We start from the raw sequence: 24,053 nt of genomic DNA, 5'->3' as shown, positions 1-24,053 counted from the left end.
TAGAAAGACTACACACCCAAAAGTCACGCAAGTCACCGTTAGCTAGCTGACATTACACTTGTATAACACTCACTGTAACCTTGTACAGCCGGTCCAAGGTCCCGTGAGTTAGTAGCATCAGAAGAGATGATGTTTCTGAAGGCAGATCAGGTTTTGAATTGAACTGGCCGATAGCAAATATTTTGCACCCCCTTGTAACGATAACTGTATCGTTCCAGTGCTCTTAAATAAAAGGTTTAGTTTACGACCAGGCTTTTTGAAAGCTAACCGATACAGGATTTTTTTTAAAGCTGGTACAGATGTCGATATTTTAGTGTTTTAAAAACTAAACAGTAACCTGATGATGCACTCACATCTGAAAAGAGAACTGGACCGATCGTCCGACAGATGTTTTTTTTCCGACGTTCCACCATCTGGTCACAGTGAAGTCTTGTTTGGTCACACAGGGTCTGACCTGATGACAGGAGCTGCCCAGTGCCGTTAAGACGCTTTTGTCAGAGACAAACACGCTAACACATGAACCACTGTCATCACCTTTAATTGCCATTTCCCAACAAAGCGTCAGTGCTGTTTTAATGCTGTGTTTGTGTTAGACCGAACTGTTTGTGGACGTTTAAATTCATAGAAGAATGCATGACTGTGTTTGATTCTTTGGCTGATTATATTCCAGATTATAATCTGTTTGACTGTCTGGCTCTCTTTATCTGCCTCCCACGCCCCCCTCCCCTCTCTCGTTATCTCAGGTTGGAAGCAGCAGATGCAGGCCAGTGACGTGACGGACTACGCCGGTCTCCATTCTCCAGGATGGAGGCGGGATGGTGCTCAGAGCTTCAGAGGCTCGCCCGTCTGCACTCCCCCCTTCTCACCATCTCAGGTGATCCCAATTTCCCAGTTCCTCGCCTCAGCTGACAGACACTTTGACACAAATGTACTGTTTTCAGCAAGACAGCTGTTTTGAGAGAAAACAGCTCTTAAAATGTACACTGTACCTGCTCAGCAGCAAACCGCAGAGAGACACAATTAGAGACTCGCTGGTGAACATAGGGGAACATTTAGCAGGAGTATGTGGAGACCAAACATTGAGCTATGTCTTGATTTAAAACAATAAATAAAAAAATGCATCAGCGGGGGTTGATGGCTCTTGTAGCAGTCTGGAGCTCTGCTATCCGTCAGCTGCAGTTCCAAAAAGAGACGCAGAATATCACATGCTTCTGTGCAATGTACGATTACAACTAAGAATTCTCATTTTAGATGTGTAGTTTCATGTGCAAATGTGAAAGATACCACATTTTCTTCTTTGTTATCTTGTAACAAGAATATTTAGTTTGTAACTTTGCAATTGTTGCATGTCATGTTTTGGTTTATTAATGGTGTCATTGCATCTCAAACTGCTGTTTGAATTTATGTGGATTTATTTACTTTTTTATTGTTTCAGACTTGTGCTCGAGCTTGTTTAACGTCGGTCTTGAACGCCAATTTGGTCTCAATGTCTTGACTTGTCCCAAAACTTTCAAAGACTCTGAATTCACATGTTATTGAATTACATAAAAGAAAAAGATGTATCACTTTAATATCAGTTCAAATGTCTGTATAGAATATGATTATGACTTTATCTGCATCTCTGTAGATGTTTCTTTTCTACTTTCCTCCCTCTTTTCTTTTTTTTTTTTATGTTTCTGCTCTTGCACTCACTGAAGATACGGCTGGGTGGCATGAATGGCCAAACTGTTTACACCAAAACAGAGGCAGTAGCCACACACAGATCACAAGACTGATGTCTGCTGATGTGTGTGTGTGTGTGTCTGTGGGCTTGTTCGCCTGTAAGACTTACAAAAACATGTTATTGACTTTTCCCCTTATTTTTTTTCTCACTTTCTTTTATCCTGTTGTTCTTTATTAAAGCATGGACATCTCTATAAACCCAACAGCGTGGACTATCGGGGACAGACAGACAGCCCTGACATTGTCCCTGCTACTCCGGCCTTCCCAGTGTCTCCTCCGACGCCCTACGGTAAGAGATAAGGTCAGAATGGACACTTGATGCGTCTTCATGTGGGTGTGTCCGCAGTTTGGAATCTTATCAGCGTCTGCCGTCTCTTCCCAGCGAAACAATTCTCAGGATTTTCCCAGCTCAGGACTGGTGGGCAGTGGGACCAACACAGCTGGACACAAGGTACACTTCCCAGAGAGAGTGTGTGTGACCATGTACTGTATATGTATATGTGTGTGTGTGTGACTGGCGAGGCCATTAGAGTTTGAACGCTTGAGCTCCTGATTGCTGCCGGACAGGGTTCAAGGGCCGGCTGGAATGTCCTCTTGGCATAATTTACCAAATACACACACACACACACACACACACCTGTGTGTGTGTCTGTCCTTTGGCCTGTCCTTTGTTGGCTGGATATGTGGGCACGGCTCTGTTTGTGGTAAGTCGGGTCTGGCTTGAGGTAAAAAGTGGTTGGATGGGTTGATAAAATGGATTGGGTTATCCATGAAGGGACAGCTGATACTGGACTCTAATAATAGTTGACGGTAACAGAGGAAGAGACCACTGCAGGCAGGATGTCCACTCACTTCCTGTTCTGGGAGGGGGCGGGAGGAGAGGGGAGGGTCTTTTGTTGCTGGGACATCCTGCCCGAGGAGATAATGTACCACACAGCTGCAGAAGAAATTGACTGTGGTGTCAAAAAACACAAGCGTCTTTCAGCGGTTGTGTCTCATATCTGATCCGAGTGCCATGTGCTTTTGTGCTTTACCGCAGAGGGGAAAAAGACAACATATGATGTGACAATAATTAGCACAGGGAGGGTGCCACTGTGGGAACACGACCAAAATCTCGGACAAAAATAATTTCAACAGTTTCTGTTGACTCATTCTGTTGTGAAGTAGGAAAAAGATGGTAAATCCATCTTTGTATCCTGAATTGACTGCCTGCCTTCACCTCAGCTAAAGGTTTGGAGGAGCTGCTGAACATAACTGGCCTCTGCAAAATAATGAAGCAGAAAACAACATCAAATAGCAAGTTGTTCTACTTTAATAGTCCAAAACCAACAAAAACAAATGGCTGAAAAGGCACAAAGTATTTCTAAATATGTGACCCTCTGCGAGGCGTCCAGGTGGGTGCGACAGAATACATGTATTCAGCAATATTTTGGCAACAATAGAATGAGTATTCACAACATTTGTTAAAGGTAGAACCACTATTTCATAAAAACCTTTATAAATGATCATATGGAGGCATTGAGTCATGAAAGGGAAGTAAATGCTTCCTGTTAAAATGCTCATTTTGAAGAGATTTAGCTGATTGCTTGTCAACTGGATACTACATAATGTACTCTACTATCACACACTGGATTCATGATATCATGGCAAACGTGCAGAATTCTGCAGTATAATTCAAATGCAGCAGAGTGACTGAGTTCATGACTGTATAAGTCTCTGCATTTTGACCATTTGCACATGTTAAATGCTGAATTATAAATGGTATACAGGGCTGTGTTTAAGGTGTTAAAAAACAGAAACAGATGGCAAAACAGACAAAAGTGATTTCATCGCACCGCACAGTTTTTTTTAAACTCAACTCAAGAACCTTTATTTAAGGGTTGTTTGAGTTTAGGATGTTAATCAAGTCAAGCTTGTTTCAATCTTAAAATTGAACGGCAAACATTTCAATGGCAAATCTGTTTATTATCAGTTCACATCAAATATTGAGACCAGAGCATATTGTCATCCATTTATTGATAACAAAACCAGAGAACTATTTCTGATGACATGTTGCTCCGTATTGCAGACGGATCAGTTCATTCTCTTAAAGGGCAGATCCGCCTGTTTATTGTAAACACCTTTTGAACAGGCCGGATGGAGAAGGAGCTGATGAAAGAGTCATTATTCCTTGTGTACAGAAAAAACACACCAGATTACTTTTCTCCTCTGGATGGACAGAAGAATTAACAAAGGACACAGAATATCTGGAGCGCACCACCAGTCTGGGGGGGGCAGACGAGAGTTTCCTGTTTCCCACGTTAAAGGCAGACGATTGTCTGGAAAACAATTCAGATTCCCCCATTTCAATTATTTGTACTTAACGTTAGTCATTACCGTGATCACAGTTTGACCCGAGGCTACTGTAATGTGGGCAGCAGCAGATCCAGCTCCAAAACAACAGCGGAGCACTCAGCCAGCCGTGCTGAGCCCTTCAGCTGTGCTCCCACTGTGTTATCACCGGGCTGATCACACTCTGGCGTTCTGGGCTCCTGGTATGTGATGTGCATGCTGTGAGGTTATTGTACAGATATTTACAGAAGTACACAGTGATCCAGGGAGGTACTGTTTGGGGGATGTTAAGTCCAAAACGTCTACACATCAGTGAAAAATGCATAAATCTAGATTAAAACTAAACGGTGTTTCTGTAGATCATCAAATCGCTCTAAAAGGGATCTGCCATACACTTGAGTCCGAACGATTTTTAAAACGACGGCCCTGTTTCAATACTCCATAATCACGTGTTTGCGTTACGGTGCTGGTGTGTACCACCATCATCAAAAACTGCCCTGACTTTCCAAAATGTCACGCTGCCCAAAAACACCAACACATGTTCTATTTTTATTCCGACTTTTTCCACTTAACATCACTGCAGCTGGAGGAGAGGTTGATGAGAGCAGTAAGACTGAACCAAAACAGTACATTTATAGTGCTGCAAAACCAAAACAATGAGCTGCTAGAAACGCTCTGCGGAGCTGAGGGGAACTGCAGAGTTTGGTGATAATTTGTCACTATGAGCGACTCCTTTCACGTTACACATTTCATCCATGGTTAACATGGAAATATGGATTATTGTTGCTTTGAGTTGAATTTCTGCTCAAATTTGACGAGAGTTTACATAGAAGCATTTCAGGATCTACATGTCAATGTAAAATAGTTTCTAACTACATTTTGACACCAAATGTCTCCCAGTTAGACCACTAGGTGGCTTTTGACCTGCAAAATCACCAAATCAGTCCTTACAGAGATTACTTAAACGCAGGAATGTGGCTGATGGGTGACACACATGTCATTTGAGAAACCAACCTGCCTTTGGCTTGAAGATATTGTCGTTCTGACTTTATCTGTTGGGTTTTAAAAGTATTTCATCAAAGAAAATTCTTTAACCAAAGACAGAAATGTAAATCAACAACATTTTTCAGTGTATGTCAACAGACGGACTGCATCCTTTCTGTCTCTTCTATACTTTAGCCATCGCAAAGCCTCGACAGCATTTTGCCTTGCATCAACCCAAAGACGAACTCTGCTGCTGCCTCTGTATACTTTCATTTCCTAGTGACGACAAAGCGCAGCCCTAAAATGTTACTTAATAACATTTCCTTCATGGACTTGTGGCCGAATCAAAATAAACAGCGATAAATGCAGAAGCTATCAGCCACCGGACGCAGGTTTCGGCCAAAGGAATGTAGATGCTGTGAGGAGCCGAGGCTTTAGCGAAGGCAGATGGTTGGTTCAGACAAACACTTGACTGTCTGAACCTCAGGGGGTCAAAGGTCAGGAGAAAGTACCGGGGAGTGGGCAGAGAGGACAGGGGAAACCTCTCCTCCTCCTTCAGATGATTGGATTTGTTGTCAGTGATGAACGAGAGAGACGATACATCTTACAAGTTTTCAGTGCTTCCCCCTGTTTCCAGTCTTTACGCTGAGCTACGCAGCTTCACACTGAACAGCCGTATAGTGGAAATCTTCTGACATGAACGTGAATAAACGTAGCCAAAATGTAAAAACTACTCCTTTTAATACAGGGACGGACACTAGACAACAACACACTCTTAAGTCATTGTCCTTTTCTAATGCTTTCTGAGGTTGTCACAGATGGACAGAGCTCATTTCCTGTGACACGGGACAGGTTCAAATAATGCACGCAGCACATGTCCCCGCCGACACACACAAGTCAATTCAACGCAATTCAATCAAGAGCTGTACGGTGTAATTTATGACGCGCTAAGATTAGACACATGGCAGGAGACATGGTCAGTGTGTGTCTGCATGCCTTTGTCTCTGTGTTTGTGGCGAGCAGATGGTGGGAGTGGACACACATGCCTTGACAGAGAGGCCATAGAGACACCCCCCTCCCCCCCCTCCCCTCCCTCCCTCCCCACCCACCCGACCACCACCACCACCACCTCCTCCTCTCGGGTCCATAAAAGGCCACATATGACCTCTGACCACTGGAGTCCATTCTGATTGGGGGAAAGTGCTTGCAGTGGCCCAGCAGGAACAATGCTCAGTGGTCAGTGAGAGGAAGAGGAGGGAGGGTACGTAGACATGCATGGAGGGGAGGGGGGAGCAGCTCTCTACCTCTTGTCCCTCCCTCCATACAAACCCAGAAGTGAAGCTGTGTCACAACAAGCCAGGAACAAACGGGGAGCTTATTTTTTTTTCCATCTGGGGGAACGCAAGGATTCGGGCATGGCGGCGAAACAATCCAGCCACTGACGAAAAAAAAAAAGACCAAAACTTCTACGAGTCGGGGCTCAGATTGCTTTCAGGAGAAAGAGGCGAGGAGGAGATTCTGGTAATAGGGAGAGTTTCATTCACACTGGGAGGCAAAACATACCAGACAGAGATAGAGACTTTGGAACAGGAAGGTGAAGGAGTGATCCTAAAACAGGAAACCGGGCAAATAACGGGAGACTTCAGAGAGTGTCACACCATGACTGCGTCTCTCGGTACGTACGAGCATGCACATGTGTGTCAGAGAGCTTTGTGTGTAAAAAAAACCCTCCCAATCTCTCCAAGCCGCTTATGAACTCTTAACACCTTTTCCCTTCCTCCTTGCGTTCGATATTGTTTCTCCTTCTCTCAGCAGGATTTTTTATTTTTTTTCCTGTTTTCTCCTCATTCTCTCTCCTGTTTATACAGCGTTATCTCTGTCTCTCCTGGGAATTTTAAGGAGGGTACACATGCACAGAAACACTTCACATCTCTCCTCCAGGCCGCTGGTATTTGCAGACAGCTTCTGGAATCTTTTTTTTTGTCAGATGCCTTTTTCTCTTTTCAAGAAACAACCCCCATCCAAACTTTGTCTCTCTGTCTCTTTGTGCATGAAAACACTTTTTTTTGTGTGGCTCTGGACAGCTTGTATGTATGCAGCCCCTCTGACATCGCACACTCGGTGGGATGATGAGATGGTTTGTTCCACTGCATCGTTCATGATCTCATCCTCTTAAAGGCTATTTTGGACTCCAACGTGCAGCCATGGAAGACTGATGTATTGGTGGTTAACCGATGGAGGCTTTTTTTCCCCCTTTTTTCCTGCAGAAGCCTTTCGAGATTCAGCTGTTTTTTTTCTTCTTTTTGTCGGGGTGCTTAATGCTTCCCACATCTCCCAGACATGTCATACACGATAAAACTACATCTTGCTGAGCCACGAGTTTGCAGTCATTTCATACAAAGAGAACATTGGAAGTCTAGCACATATTTTCCACGCGTGTTAAAACTGGAATGCTGGTGTGCTCGATGCCACTTCCATTAAGTGAAATTTCTCAGCCTTTACAGCCCCCCAGAAGTCATGTGGTTTTGCAGAGAGCAAACTCAACTAGAGCAGAAACAATTAGTCGATTAATCAATCAACTTGAGCTTCTCATTTGTGAGGATTTGCTACCAGCTACACCTTGGACCTCAGCAGATTGGACAATATTTTACCTCTAATTTCCACAACAGTTTCTGGATATAACCTCGTAAGTTGGTGATGGTAATAATAGGTAAAATAGCAACAATGTGTTCAAAACATTTTCAAGTGATGTATTCCGATTAACTGCAAGTGTAAACTCGGAGTTCTTCAGTCACTGCACACCAGCCTTCATGCAAAAATGTCAAATGTGATGACAGGCAAGCATACAATTCAAACATATATGAATCGATGAACACTGAATATTTACCTGGATTACCAAACTGTGCATATCATTTCTCCCTACTTTATGACATATTGTAGACCAATCAATTCTGGATAAATTCAGAAAATAACTGTCAGATTAATTTATAGTTCCGCCCCACAACAGCAACGTTTGGCCAGCGTTGAAAGCAGGTTGACGACATTCGCTGCCACATGTGAGATTGGGGGAAATCAATAATTTCCTCGGGGAAAAAAGTTATTAGGGAGCGCTGCTACGAGACGCTGTACAGACGTCTGCTGAGAAACATTCGGCTTTCACAGGACTGCAGGGAATTAAGGGCAAAAAAAAAGGCCGAAGTTTTAAGCCACAAGGATGGAAAATGTTGACAACGCAGTGGAGAGAAGGTCAGTTCAGGGTGCAGAGACCAAAGTGTAAAAAGGAAACAAGGATTTTGTTTGCAGAGAGCGTTGCTCGACAAGTGGTCTGTGGTGTCACGAGCTCAGTCTGTGTGAGATGTACCAGAGCATCAGTGTTCCTATATGTAATGACGTAATGGTGTCTGGTATATCTACACTATACAGTAGATAACATGGCAACAAGACACTTAAAACTACGGACAGGATTGGATCTATACGCAGACTATGGGACATGCTCTCTCTAAGGAAAGCAGAGAAATGTTGTTAAGTATTTCCCTTCTGTCCTTCAGCCAAGACTTTGAGTTCATGTTAGTTGGCTTCTTGCTGGGAGGGGAGGTTATTTAGTTTTCTTGTGCCCTAACCAGTAGCAAGCAACGTTTTTATTTATTTTCATATATTTTTTTCAAATTTCAGTTGAATTAATGTTTTTCTGGAAGATTTAAGAAATATTCAAAAGGATTAAAGAAACTTTTCTTTACTTTGTGTTTAACTATGCTTGTTGTCATTTAATGTTGCTGTATTTTTAATGGATGTAGCTAGCTGACGATGATATTCTTAAGTTCTGGTGTTGAAATATCTGTCAACACCAGACTTAGTTGGATCCTTAATAAATGAGGGATGTAGGTGTTGATTCAGAGGTCTGGAGCCAGGATGCATATGAAATAACTCCCCCAAAAAACCTTAACAGTGGTACAAGTTGGCTATAGGCAAATTTGACAAATCCAATCAAAGCGATCATCAACAATACACAGGATGTTGCACAGAAACCAGTGCGACAGAGTACAGCTTTGTTCTTCCAGCGTAATGATCTATTGTGGATTATTGACCGTGTAACCTAAAATACTGTGGATGCACTTGCAGATAAAGGAAGTAAAACACAGTGCTAGTGAAGTTCAGGAACCTGGAGTCAGTGTGACCTGATGGCATCAGAACTGTGGACAGCTCCCGGTAGACACTGATAGTGGTGTCTTGATTAAAACTAAAGCTTTGAAGACATTGAGGTTACATGTTGTTATTTCATCAGCATGAAGTAGGTACTCACTACAACTTAAACTGTCAATACACAAGTTTCTTTGCTTTAACTTATCGTTATGAAGTAAATGTTGATTGCACAATGCAATGGCAGAATAATGACACCATCAGCGTTTATATTGGTCCCCTATAAGCCTCGTTTTCAGTATGTTATTCTTTCTGCCACCGGATACGATCTCCCAGGAAATGAAGGCTGGATTTACATACATAAAGGGCGTGCATCAACCATTGCGCAACCAAAACAGGATTTCGCTTTTGTTTTTCCTGGTCACTATCGGTAGCCATCCCCAACCAACGAGTATCCGTGCAAGTTTCTTGCAGTTACCTCCCCGCAATAGCGGAAAAATGGCAGACAGTGGAACAACCAAAGTAACTGGAAAACAAAGTGCAGTGTTGTTGGTAGTTTCTAAGATCTTAGGAAAACGGACAGTGATCCGGTTGTCTATGCAACAGTACTACCATGCTAGGGGAGGAAAAAGTTGAAAAGTGTCTGTTTCCACTTTAAAATCAATTCTTTTGAAATAGTATTGAAACAGATTAATGTCCTAGATGTCTAAACAACCTTTACTTTTTTGACAGCCACCCAAACTTTGTGATACAGTTCAGCTACAGCTGAGCATCGTCTGTAAAGAGCTTTCAAGAACAACAAGTTCTTCCTGCAACACAGCGGCATGTCATAACTACAGACATGTTTGGACCCACCAGGAGAACTACTTATGATCCATGATCACTTCCCCAGATGGGTGAAAGCTGAGGAATTTCACTTGAGCTTCAAACCATGATCGAATATCTAGGACAATTCTTTTGCAGTTAAGACATCTGTATCTCCACATATGATCCTAAACTCAAAGAGAGAGTCAGACATATTCTTCATTAGTCAAATTGTCTCTGCCTTCGGTTTATAAAGTCATCAACTTATTGCCAGAATACTTCAGACACCAATAAACACCTCGCTGATGACAGTATTCTCTTCCAAAAGCTTTTCTTTCAAATCCGCCGTTACTCCCGTTACTCTTCACCCTGTTTCTCTCCCTCCACTTGTTGGTAGCGCTGTTATTCTTCACTCCCTCCTCAGCTAGCTCGTAACCTTAGCCTCTCCTCTGCTCACTGCGCTAAGTCGATAAAGCTGTCCGTTCGCACGCCAAGAAAGAGCAGAGGAATCTGATTTACAGACGAGCGCCTATACTAGTTTGTCCACTTTTATAGGAAAATTCTCTGTTTCTGTATAGGAGGAGGAGGAGAGACACAGCCGGGTCTGAGGCTGATTGATTTTTACTGAAGGAGGGAGGCCACTGGGCGACAACTGATCGCATTCTGATGCAGCACCCAGTGATACCAAGGAGAGAGCTGCACATCACAAATCACTCAATAGTTCTTAAAGCTCTACTAAAGCATTGTTTTTGTGTTATTATCAAAGGGTCAGATAACTACCTGCTAAGGATCACAAGGAATTATCACAAACTCTGCAGCTCTACTGAGCTTTAAGCCTCTTTAAGCTCATCGTTTTTGGTCTTACAATCATTTACAGCGTAGTTCAGTCGCTCATCAAACCCACAGTGAACAGCAGACGACAGACACAGCTAGCGACTAGCTGGTGAAGAAAGTGGAGCAGTGAGCAGCTGGAGAGTCAGATAATGTTATTGGTGGAGACCAAATCAGAGCTAAAAGGAGAGTGAATGATGGACTTCTATTCATCAGGTGGACACAAACATGAGAGCAGTGGGATAACTGTGTTGCTCTCTGTCTGCTGGACAGCCATGATGATTACAATGCAACGATATATTGGGTGTTTATCAGGTGTTGGTGGTGGTCATCTGGCCAGAAATGTATCAGTGAATACAATTTGAAGACACTGGCTGAGGATTTTGTTGATCACATATTAATTATAGGAATTCCTGCCATTTGCTTTAGAGGTCAATACTGCAGCAACATGTATAATATAAAAAGCAACGTTATTGTGTTTCTCTTCCATTCAACGTGCATGCAAGAAGTAGGGGATGTGGCGACGGAAATCCCTACTCTGTGCCGGCTTTACACAACTGTTGACACTTGCAAAAAGGTGAATTGAGTTTTGACAACTCCTCCTCATTTTCATGCCTGAAAATACTCTCTACAGTCGTGAAACACTTGTTACTAAAACTTGTACCCCCGATCCTGAAAACAGTCTTGTTTTTATTCACATATCTGATAATAAGATACTGAATTTACCAAGTCAGTTCACAGAGTTAAAACAGTATCGTGATTGATCTGCCTCACAGAGTTTAGCTTTATATCCCTCGTTTTAATTTAACGCAGATTATCAATAAGAACTTAACTTTTTAAAACCAACGCATTATTACTCAACAAATATCTTTCAGTGGGCCGAGGGATCACAGCAGGTGTCTTCCTCCTCATTGTGTTCCTATTTCCTCTCAGAGTTATTCTTTCGCTCCCTTTTCCCTTCGTCCTCCTGAGAAGCCGAAGCCTGTGATCGCTGTGAACAGCTGTAACATGCCGTAGACCTTCAGACCTGTCAGCCTCAGTCTCTGTGTGTGTGTGTGTGTGTGTGTGTGTGTGTGTGTGTGTGTGTGTGTGTGTGTGTGTGTGCATACAAATGCTTGCGCTCACATTCCTGTGGTCAGCAGGGAGTCTGCGAACCCACTGTTGTTCTGCATAACTCCACATGCATCCCTGTGTTTATGCATGTGTGTAGGCTCACCCTCCTGTCTAATGAGATGCTGCTCAGAGAGTAAATGTTTGGATGCGTGAGAGGGAGAAATGAAGAGAGAAGCGTTTCTTTGTCACAACACAACACAGGAGCTCCTCAGCTTCAGCGAACGTGCGACGGCTGTATGTTTCTCGTCTTTCCCCTTCTCTTGTTTTTCGGTGCCTTGCCTTTCATACCATTCTGTTTATGCTACCACCTGCGTGGTCTGAGGTGAGAAATATGAAGAGAAATATGAGCTCCAGATGACCTCACTGTGGTTTGATTGATTAATAGGATTATCGGCATACAAAGCATGAAGGTATGCGCACAGTTTCAGTCTGAGCCATGTAACCGTTTCTCTCCACGATCAGGAAAGTGTGTGTGTGTGTGTGTGTGTGTGTGTGTGTGTGTGTGTGTGTGTGTGTGTGTGTGTGTGTGTGTGTGTGTGTGTGTGTGTGTGTGTGTGTGTGTGTGTGTGTGTGTGTGTGTGTGTTATGGGTTATGGGTTATGGGCGGGGGCTATTGGCTGGTGGAGGTTGGCAGGCGTGCCCACATGGGTCTGTGCCATCTGGAATTGGTTTTGCACGGTTCGACCCGAACTGAAGAGGCTTTTGTACTCACCCGGAGCTGCGCGAGGGAGGAGAAAACAATAGACAGAAAACAACACAGTTGAAAAAACAAAAAGGTTAAAAAAAAGTTGAAGCCCAGAGCTGAGTATCACTCGGACTTGACCAAATACTGTGCCAATACAATGCCTGACATTCAGTAACAACACCAAAAACATACTTGCTTTGTGAAGATATCGTGCCAGTTATGCAAAAGTCCCTGACTGTCCGTCCACAAAAAGCGTCAGCATCAGTCGTGTCAGAGAACACCCCGAAATGACAAACTCCGTGTTTATGTTGGCATAAAGAAGCCGAAGCACAACATTTATGAAACCGATGAGAAGGTAGTGATAATATTTCACATCCAGACGAGAGCAAACACCACAAACTGCTGTTCGTTTCCTGTCTGCAACAGACATCAGTCTCTTATTACCACGACCACCATCGCTCCCTAACCATAAGTGTTTGCTATCCTCACCATGACGACGTAGCTCCACTAACGCTAATGAAGTACTTATTCTAACCCAAACAATTACCTTTCCCCAACCCAAAGCCAAGTTTTAATGCCTAACCCTGACCAAACCTTTAATCACGGCATTGCAAGATCAGAAAACAGTAGTTAGTGTGACTCTTTTGGAGGCACCGACAAATGATGTCGTCCTGGTTATCTATATGTGGGCTCGTTTCCCCCGGACATAACGTCTCATTTATTTTATATAACTTCCCGTACGGGCACATTTCATTTGGTACCTATTGAGGTTCGATACCCTGACCTCTTTCTGGATATTTAGAGAGGGAGAATGCTCTTATTTTGTTACATGTTTTGGTGAATTTTGAGAAGATTTCGTGGATTTCACTTTTTAAAATATTTGGAGCATTAAGACAATTGCTTCTGTTGCCCCGTCTGTTTGACTTGAGGCTCGCTAGGGGGCTGTTCTCCCTCTCAGTCCTCTCTCCAGGTTTCTTCAGCTGAAAGTGAGTAGCTATGGATACTGTGTCGGTGTGGATACAGGCGGTGAAAGGTGTGTTAGGGTGTAATGACGGCCAGCGGAGCCTCACAGAGCTCGAGTCTGGTCTGAGGTCAGGGGTCAGGGTGAGGTCAGCCATCGTTGCCACAGACTTGGGCTCTTCTGTAATTAACTGGATGAGCTGCGGTGCAGCAGATGTGACGAACCACGGTGAGGACAGTCAGCCGTGGGAACGGAGAGAGACGAAGCTCGGCTGCTTTCAGAGAAACGTCCCAAGAGAGAGAGAAACTGACAGGGACTGTGGGAATGTTTGAGGAATCCTCAGAGCATTCCCCTCATTTTGTGTTTGTTTTCTTCATGGAGCAACAACAACTTTAACTGTGGATTCTCTTATTTTCTGAGCTGCGCATGAGTACGAGTCTGCGCGTCGGCGATGAGAGGTTTGGGTCCAATCAGAGGCAGCTCACAACATAACCAGCTCACTGAGCCCTAAGACAGCAAGTTGAGTACTGAACCTGTGTGGTGTATGAGATGCTCCGCTGGGAGTATCAGATGGCACCAAACCATCATCACGTTTAAATAGACAATTATACATAGCAAAATGTATACTGACTGACGCTGGTTACATATTCTTGAGCAAGTATAACCAATATATGAAAACAGTGATAGGCGCAGTACTGAGATCCTTAACTTAAGTAAAAGTATAGCAATATAGAAATGTAAAACAAAAACTCCTCCTCAAGCAAAAGTACTGCAATCTAAATTCACATTCAAAAGCATGAAAGTGTTACATTACTAACGCATTAACATGTAAGTAGCACTGGCTCAAGTAGAGCCAAATTCATGTTGAACCTTCAGCAATGGATGATAATTAATATAATAATCAAATGTTTTGTACGTCAAACTTTTAAATCGGCCATATACAGTAAGTAGTGACCGCAGGCAAATCAAATGAAGCAAACGTGAATTAAATTAAAGTACAAAAAAGTACTCGCTGAAATTTAGTCCTCCAAATCCTGAGTAAATATACTCATGGTCAATGGTTGTTATTAATTCTCAATTAATATATTGTGTGCTCCTATAATAAATAAATTGATGAACTGACACAAAAACAAAATGTTTAGTATGTTTAATTAAAGAGTCCGGCTCACAGTAGCTGCCAGCGAAGTCAGACTTGTGGACATCTGATACTCCGCACGTAATGTTGCCACTATAGAAGTGAGTGTGGGGAACATCCAGCCGTGGGAAAGTCATGTTGAACCATAAACAATTAATCAGTGGTGGAGCAACTTCAGATCCTTTAAAACTTAATTTCGTTGTATCTTTTTACGATGACAATAAATCCTTATCCTTATCCTTATCCCTAAATAAAAGTAGCAACGGCAAAATGTAAGGATAATGAGCTAAAACTGACCGCGTCTATTTAACTGTCATCATAGTTGTTCAAATTCCATAACAATTAATCAGCTTTTGGGACTCTTGGGATTCTTCAAATTCATTAACAGCCCACGTGTGATTATATAATCCACTCGAAGACGATGCAGCTCGTCCAATATGATCACAGACAAAGCTGAGTCCAAATCCCTCCATCTCAGAGTGCTTGAATGGAGGGAAGGAGCGGAAGAGAGGGGGGGGGGGGTGGAGAGCCGGCCGAACAAGGAGCCTCTTTATAATGAACGACTCTTTACACGGTGACTCATCGCACTTCACAGGCCCGTCCGTGGCCTGAGGAGGTCTGCCCTCGTGTTTGCTGAATGACACACTGTGTTGTCAGAATGTCATGTTTGGAGTGCTCCCCCCCTACATCCCACACACACACACACACGCACACACACACACCTACACACACACACACACCTCTGCTCCTATTGTACGCTGTCAATCTCTGCTTTACTGTCATGATTATCATGATGCAGAGTGCTGCCGGTGGAGTTTGTACAAGGCCTCCGCAGTAAGCCTAAAAAAATTATAATTATCATGCCATGCCTGTGCTTCAATTATGGGGCCGTAGCAGCGACCTAGCTTAGCATAAAGAGTGAAGGTTTAGTTGGAAACAGCTAGCCCAGCTCTTTCCAAAGATCTAATATATTCGCTTAGCAGTGTGTCCAGTGGTGGACTGGTGTCTACGGGGGACAAGGGAAACAAGAACTAACTCTTTGTTTTCTTTGAGGGTTAGGGTTAAGTAAGCACCGTATTATTAGACGCGAAGGATTCAGACTGATTAAAATGGCAATCTGAGGATATTACATTTTGATTGCTTCAGATCTTGCTGAAACAAACACACTGAGGTTTAGGAAAGAAATGCTGAGATTTTGAGAGATAACTCAACTAAAAGGTGGCAATGATGTGAGGAAACAGTCGCAATTTTGGTTAAAAAAGTCTTAGTACTGTGAAAATATGAAAAAAGTACATTGAAACTATTTGGTAGTTATAGACAAGAAGCTGACAAGATGACGCGGCAGGAAAATATGATGTAATAGATGAGGTTTGCAATATTTGAACCCTAACCCTAACTTTTCTTATTTGTAAAAATGTCCTATTGCTGCCGGATTCATTGCCTGAATAAATGAAGGTAAAAGAAACGGTCTAATTCTACTCTGCCGATACACGTTGATGGTTTTACAATCCAAAGAAAAGTCCGGTCCCAACCACAGCAAACACAAGTACCAGTAGTGGTAGTAGTATAGACAGTTATTATAGTTTATGGAACAAAGTCACATCAGTACGCCTGGTTAGTATTTGATATTTGAGAACTGCGTGAAAAAAGAGTTTTGAGGATTTTTTCTCTTGTGTGTCTTTTCCTCAAGATTCCCGGAGTTTCCTGGACAGTTTGAACCACGCCGGCGGCTCCACAGAGGGAGAGCTGTTCAGATCAGAAGTGTCGGTCACTCCGGCTTCCTGTCAGAGGATCTTTGGCTCCATGTGCTCGATGTCATCAGACATCAGCCCCCTCACACACACAGACAGGTACACGCTTCCGGTCCGTTTCTGGTGTTTATACAACAGCGTGCCATGTAAGGGCCGGCTAATGGCACCGCATGATGCGTTGTAACAACAAGAAATCATGGCCAAAATAATGCAAAAACTCAAATGGGCTGATTAATGTTCATCAATTTCCAATTTCTATGTCTTTGATACTAGACTTTTAATGCTTTTATTCATGTTGTTCAAAATATTGACATATTTACGGATTATTTGGACACTTGTGTGTCTTTCTATCTCTCCTCCTCCCTACTTCTCTTCTGCAGCTCCACTCCTCCTCCTGTGTGGCATGACCGAACTCCAAACTCCCTGAACTCCCCGTATTCCCTCCAGCCCTCACCTCCCCTCTCCCTCAGCACTCCCAATGCCCACAGCTCTCCCCGGGGGGCTCTGAGAGGCCTGGGTGGAGGTTCGGGGGTCCGCAGGGAGACAGACAGCGCGGACTTGTCCTCGTTGTTGTTGGGGAACGGAGGCCTGGAGCACAGCCTGCTGGAGGCCATGGAGGGCCTCGGGAGTCTGAACCTCGGGGGAGACGGGGGCCTCCCTCCACTGCTGCCTGAGAAGAGGAGAGGGGGCGAGGGGGGAGAGCTTGGCTCCCGCTCCCCGTCTCTAAGCGGGTTTTCCAGCCCTCACAGTGGCAGCAGTCTCAGCATCCCTTTCTCATCCTCCGTGACCCCCGACCCCCTCAGGGGACTCAGTGGGGCCCCGTCGCCTGGAGCAGGTATACTGTCACAGATTGTTGTCTCTCTGTCTCTGGCCTTAATTCATTTATTTCGTTCCCTCTCTCTCTCTTAGCGCCAGCTAACAGAAAACATTGAACACTGACCAATTTCTGAGGTCATTCTTCAGTCCCTCGAGGAAGCAATCTCAAGACTTTTTATTTTATTAATTGTTTGTATTAACCTTTTTTAAAAAAGGAAACAGAACTCTCTAGTCCTGGCTAAAATAAGCAGTTGCTATTATATTATACTGTTGCACGGCAGATTTCTTTCGCAGGATCACATATTACACGAAATCCATCTTGTCAGTCTTCAAGTGATGCCTCTGTGTCCGGGCGTGACTTGGGTGTGTGTGGGACGACACAGAGGTGACTGTTAGTTCTAAACAACGATGGAGGCAATCGTTTGTAATCATGAAAAAGACGTTTTTTCTTTGCTCTTCTCCAGACTTCTCCTGAATGCCATAAAATGTTATCAATACGTGTCGTGCTTATGAAAATAATTCAGTCCAGATTTGATACTAAAGTCGGATAAAAAATGCCAAAAATCACAAGAAACGTCAAGCTATAGTTTTTGATTACATTTGGGAAACTTAACAGCAGCTTGTCATTTTAGAAACATCGTCTCGGTTACGGTTTGGAGATGTAAATCTGACATTTTGAGAATAAAGTACTTTCAAAAAAGTCACATTACGAGAATGAAGTCAATTTTACAAGCAACAGTCAGATGAGAAAAAGTCCTAATGTTGAGAACAAAGTCATGATATTACAAGAAATGTGTTAATATTCTGGGATAAAAACATGTAACATTTGAATTATAACTTATACTCCATCGTACTGCTTGCAGGAAATTCTGTGGATTTGTCGTGAGGAGCTGGGACATTGCTTTTGTAATTACACATTGAGTTTTTAAAATGTGCAGCTTCTTTAGAACCACAAACAGCATTGCTTATATATAAACAGGGTTGAGTGATATTTGTCATTTGGGTGTACTGACCCTTTAACCGTTCCCTCTTTATCTTCTCTGCCCTGTCTTGCCTTATTTGGGCCAAAGCCAGTCTGAAACCTAACGTAGAGTCTTAATCTGTGTCTTGCAGACTTCGGCAGTAAGCAGGACACTGTGAAGTTTGTTCAGGACACTTCCAAGTTCTGGTACAAGCCCGACATTTCCAGAGACCAAGGTAAATATTGGTGTTGGACAGGACAGGCGAGCCAAGCGGACACTTCCATACAGATAATAATACTGCTCCCTGTGCAGTATATGAACACGATGATTCTAACTTTAGCTTATCTCTGTTTCCCTCTTCCTGTTGACCTACTGAACAGCCATCACAGTGCTAAAGGACAAAGAGCCAGGCTCGTTCATTGTCAGAGACAGCCATTCATTTCGCGGGGCGTACGGGTTGGCTATGAAGGTGGCCACGCCCCCTCCGTCTGTATTACAACAGAGTAAGAAAGGTAGGCCGACATTGTCAAGAATTTTTTTTTTTTTACAGAAACTGTCTTCTATTGGGAGAAAATATACATACAGCCTTAGTGGTGGTTTCTAAACACATGCGTGTGATTTTTATAGATACAAAAAAATATTTGGGAATTGATCAAAGTTCCAAACAGTTCTACCAACATGTTTAACAACTGCAAGTCCAACACAAAAGAAAGCATCACACCTTTCACATTGTTCTTTTCAGTGACTCTACACGTTCTACAGTGTGATTCACCGTATTTCATTTTTTAAGTTCTTTTTTCTCTGAAATAGATTTTCTGAGCCACTGATATGAAGACGAAGGGATTTAATGCTGTTTTTATTCATATGAGTACATTTCCAGAAGGTTTTATCTACCAGTCAGTAACAAAACGTATCTATGCAAATGAACCAAAATATACTAAAATATGCAGAACATCTTGTTTGTTTCTGCAGTGGGAGACCTGTCCAATGAGCTGGTGAGACACTTCCTGATAGAGTGCTCGCAGAAAGGAGTTCGTCTTAAGGGCTGCCCCAATGAGCCGTACTTTGGTGAGAATACTGAATCTTTACCGAGAGTCTTGAACAATTTATCACATTTTGTGACAGTTTAGCCAAAATCTAATCCTAAAGAGTCATCGTAGTATAGCCAACATCTACGTGCACGTGATCATATCACCTCTTCGATGCGTTATAAAGAATGAAAAAACTCTGGTACAATTAATCAAAGAGTCTTGAACGCAGGATTTCTTGTCAGCCAAGTGGATAAATAGTGCTTTATTTTACAGGTCTGTAATTATCAGGAAGTTACTGACCTGTAAAACCAATAAGCGTTGAAGAGTGATATGAACAATATTTCCCTCTGAACTGCAGTGGAAGAAAAGCATAAAATTGCATCAAACAGTAATACTAATTGTTAAAGTAAAGTACAAGAGCTCTCCACCAAACCAAGTCCAGAGTTGTTATACTGTTGGTCGAGTCACTGAGCTGACATTGTGTCTCCCTCTACTGGGCAGCGTGATGAGGTGCAGCTGGCTTCCTTATGAATCGTACATGCATCATGCATCTGGATAGTGAGGCTCTTTGTGAAATGTTTATTTTTCCTGCCAGGAAGTCTCACAGCTCTGGTGTGTCAGCACTCCATCACCCCTCTGGCTCTGCCCTGTAAACTCATCCTGCCTGACAAAGGTGAGCAACACGAGCTTTCATTTCAAACTGCAATCAAATTTGAATTGCAATTCCCAGCCCTACATGCGTGCGTGTGTGTGTGTGTGTGTGTGTGTGTGTGTGTGTGTGTGTGTGTGTGTGTGTGTGTGTGTGCCTGGTACAAATGGCTCGTTTGCGTGCATGGATGAAACAAATGTGTTTCTCAGTCAGTAAACTCTCCGTGTGTCGTTGCTTGCAGACCCGGTGGAGGAGCTCAATGACTCGTCTGCACAGACGGCAACAAATTCAGCAGCTGAGCTCCTCAAACAGGGAGCAGGTACGGGACAGACACCACATAATGTTCACAAATCTGTGTGCTTCTTTTGACTTGTGTGTGCAGGACATTCATTTATTTTCGACACACACCCTGCATCGGTTGGAACGTCAATTGAAGTTTACAGCCGCTTTGAAGTACACAAATCAAATCAGGAGATGATAACTTTAAATTGCATTTTGTGGTGAACTGCTCTTTTACTTTGTGTGGTCCTTTATGGCACTTCATGTAGCGTGTAACGTGTGGTACCTGGGCTCTGTGGAGCTGGAGTCTCTGACAGGACATCAGGCGGTTCAGAAGGCCACCACGCTGACCCTCTCCATGGACCCCCCTCCGGCGTCCACCGCCGTCCACTTCAAGGTGTCGGCGCAGGGCATCACACTCACTGATAACCAGAGGAAGTGAGTGTGCAGACATTTAGAGTCCAAGCAGAGATAAGGGAGTGAATCCACGTGTTCACACAGGACTGTCTCCGTTTGTCTCCCGCAGGTTGTTTTTCAGGAGACACTACGCGGTCAACACTGTCATCTTCTGTTCTCTGGACCCACAGGGCAGGAAGTGAGTGTCATATCTTGTAGTTATTCATATTGACATTTAAATACAAAGCACATCTCCTCCGAGGCGGCACAGTCCTCTTAAAATGTAATCGACCGGTAAAGACAATTAGCCTACCGTTTCTCTGTTTGTCATTGGGCAACATTGATTTTTCCTTCATGCACAATTTGGGAAAACACACGGTTGCTCCTTCATAACAATAAAGGAGATTTTAGATTGAGACCTCAGATCAGAGGCTATATTTTCGAACAACTGGAGTTATTAGTAGCAAAATACCACAAAAGGTCGAAGGAATCCTAATACATATTGTATCATACATATTATATAAGATGGTTGCAAAAACAGTCCAAAATTGGGATAGTGTGTATTATTATTTGACAGGTCCTTGTCCTGCTATGGCCATATTTTGAAGGACCGTCTTTTATATTTGATGTAATATTAATGTCTATATGTGATGTATAAATATAAACCTTTAGTGGGCAATAACAGTGTGATAACGTGTGTTGTTCTGTCCCAAACAGATGGACGAGGGGCAGCGCTTCTACTGCAAAGTAAGTGCCTTTTCTTTACCGTATGTATCGCCCCCTTCATTGCTCACTTCGCCCTGCTATGACACAATAAGTGTTTGAATTATTATTTTGTTTACTTAACAACTAAAAAAGTGTATTGCATGAATTGCACATTCACACTGATACAACTGATTTTGAGATAATAAGTATATCTTAGTTTCCAAGGAATTGGCCAAGTTAGATGTTCAGAGTTTCAGCACTTAATTAAGATTTAGGTCGCCTCGAAATGATTCTCCATCCAAGATCTGTCTTTAAATATTGAACACAACTCTGCACGGTTGAAAGGTGGCTGTAAAGAGATTCCTTTGTTTCGTGAAGAAAGGCTGGGGTTAGCTTGAAGTCATGTCAATGTCTATGCTGCAATGTTTTCATGGCGCATTTGAAATTATTGCGAGAATTATTGCGAATCGTTAGTAGAGACATAAGAGGTGGATATAATAGACATAATAGACAATGGAAAAGTAAATTTAGTTGCAGGAGTCGTCTAAGAAATAGTTTTTCTCCCACAAAAACTTGTTTCAGTCAAAACGGAAACTACAAACCTTTTTACGGTGACATTTTAAGCCTTCAAGTGATACCCGAAGAAGTACTGAACTTCTACCTGCCCACGATTGTCATTTGAAATCAGTGAAATGTAGTTAAGCTCTTGAATGAGCATTCCTGTCATGTCTCTCGTCCCTTTCTTCCAGGATCTTTGGATTTGTAGCTCGGAAATCTCAGAGTGAGACTGAAAATATATGCCACCTGTTTGCTGAACACGACCCCGAGCAGCCGGCGAGCGCTATCGTCAACTTCGTCTCAAAGGTCATGATCGGGTCACATAAGAAGTGAGGAGGAGGACAGAGTGAAGAGCCTGGACTGGGGATCAACTTCCAACCCCATCATTGTATAAATATATGAGTGTGGATCCCAAAACAAAATAAACAAACTCTTCCTCCCAAGAGCCAAAAAACCCCTCTAAACCCTCACACTCCAGCACCCTGGTCCTGTTGGTCCATCCGAACGGATAAACGTGTGTATTTAGTACTGACTGCACTAAAGGATGCCGCCACCAGAGGGAGCCACGATTGTCACGTATAAAGTTAAACTCATCAGCAGGACGCTTTAAGATGGATCCTTGGGATTTAAAAATAAATAAATAAAAAATGGTATAACATCAGCCCTTTCCCCCAGGGGATCTAGTATGAAAATCAGATTTCTACTTAATCTGACTGTATCTTCAAGCATACTCTAAATGTACCATATACTGACTTTGCTTTCTGCTGGCAGTCACAGCCCAAACAATACAACACATTTACTGATACAACTTGGAGAATATCTGATATTCTGCACATGAACATTTTTTTTTTTTAGTATGACTATAACTGTAAAAGCTTTTTATTTTTGGTAACATGTGTGAATCAGGTATCAACATCACGTTTGTGCGAGCCACAGGCCCATTTTTCTATGTTAAAACAAAACCAATGATATCGTCACACGACAAAGCCAGTAATGTGGTCTCCTTGTACTTACGATGGATTTATTGTGTTCTGTTTATAGTATTTATCCCTTTTTACAGATGTGACAGAAGTCTTTTTTTCCCCTAAATATACTTGTCATATATTTTTGTATATTAACATAGTGTACATTAGGTTTAAAGGCAGTGAACCTTAGAATGTATATGTTTATTTCACATATTGTTGAAGTATTTCACATACCAGTAAGATACTACATAAGCTGCCCACTCATACTTGTTGTATTACTAATACGGATGTCAATATGTTCCTTTTACAATAACTCGATACAGATTTATGTAGAGTTATTGTGCCATGAAAAACGTTATTTCCGATTTTCTCTAATAAGAGATCAAATACAGTCACTGTGAGAAATGTCACGATTAAAGTCCGCCTCACTATTATTTCCTTTCACAGCTTCCTCTGTTCATCACAGGCATCTTGATTTGCTGATTTGTAAATGAACGTCGGTCATTTACCGAGGCGTCTCTAATTCTGAGATCATATTAAAGCGTTGATGCGCCAAAGTCTCACCAAGAGAAAACATGTTGTTATTTGCTCTCTGTGGTATCCAGCCTTGCAGACTGTTATGTTTCATTTTTATGATGAGCTCTTTTTTAATGTTGATTTAACAGATGAAAACAACAATGTGGTGGTGGTGACCCAACCCTCCTCATAATTGCCACAAGATCTGCAAACAAGTTAATATTGTCACAGTGACACTTCTTGGATTCACACAAACAAAAAGCATGTTAGAAATGATTTAGGCCAAAAACAAAGTAAGGCTCAAAGCAACGTATACAAATGGTGATATTCACATAAAGAAGGTTTGCCCTGCTTTTGAGATCCACTGTGTTATAATGGAGGAGATTTGGGATTGTTTTTGATTTAAATTTGAATGAAACAGTTTTCTAATGAATAGCTCAAAACCAACAATGTGCTGGTCTATCACTCAAAACATACCTTCATATACTCTGTCTGTGGCTCTCAGGCCCATTCGGCGCTCTCCTGAGTATTTGGGGCAGCAGGACAGTGTATGTAGGATGGAGTCAAAGAAAATACAGAGCGCGTGTTCATGGTGATGAAGGAACATGTCACCCTGTGCCACAGTGTGGCTCGTTGATGGCTTTTTAGTAGTTTCTAGACAACAGTGGAGCCCTGTGACACAGAGGGAGATCTTATATCTGGCTTTGATGCACACACACAAT

General features: G+C 42.7%; 1 protein-coding gene across 1 annotated transcript in view; it reads left to right on the top strand.

The window, feature by feature from the left end:
- LOC306695082 (tensin-3-like) overlaps window positions 1-23,416 on the top strand; it is a gene marked incomplete at its 5' end in the record, with an annotated part of 38,406 nt that extends 14,990 nt beyond the window's left edge. Inside the window, 14 exons of the mRNA XM_079158220.1 lie at window positions 744-874; window positions 1,903-2,011; window positions 2,105-2,173; window positions 16,394-16,553; window positions 16,835-17,289; window positions 18,384-18,467; window positions 18,613-18,744; window positions 19,205-19,300; window positions 19,859-19,936; window positions 20,154-20,231; window positions 20,461-20,629; window positions 20,718-20,786; window positions 21,305-21,334; window positions 22,042-23,416. Of these exons, the coding sequence (XP_079014346.1) occupies window positions 744-874; window positions 1,903-2,011; window positions 2,105-2,173; window positions 16,394-16,553; window positions 16,835-17,289; window positions 18,384-18,467; window positions 18,613-18,744; window positions 19,205-19,300; window positions 19,859-19,936; window positions 20,154-20,231; window positions 20,461-20,629; window positions 20,718-20,786; window positions 21,305-21,334; window positions 22,042-22,183 (1,802 nt within the window). The 3' untranslated portion in view covers window positions 22,184-23,416. The remainder of the gene's footprint in view (window positions 1-743; window positions 875-1,902; window positions 2,012-2,104; window positions 2,174-16,393; window positions 16,554-16,834; window positions 17,290-18,383; window positions 18,468-18,612; window positions 18,745-19,204; window positions 19,301-19,858; window positions 19,937-20,153; window positions 20,232-20,460; window positions 20,630-20,717; window positions 20,787-21,304; window positions 21,335-22,041) is intronic.
- Window positions 23,417-24,053: the final 637 nt, after the last annotated feature.

This window comes from Pholis gunnellus, assembly GCF_910591455.1.
Source record: "Pholis gunnellus genome assembly, chromosome: 4".
In the NCBI taxonomy this organism is placed as follows: Eukaryota; Metazoa; Chordata; class Actinopteri; order Perciformes; family Pholidae; genus Pholis; species Pholis gunnellus.
The sequence above is the reverse complement of the archived record's forward strand: the minus strand, read 5'-3'. Positions and strand labels throughout refer to the sequence as shown.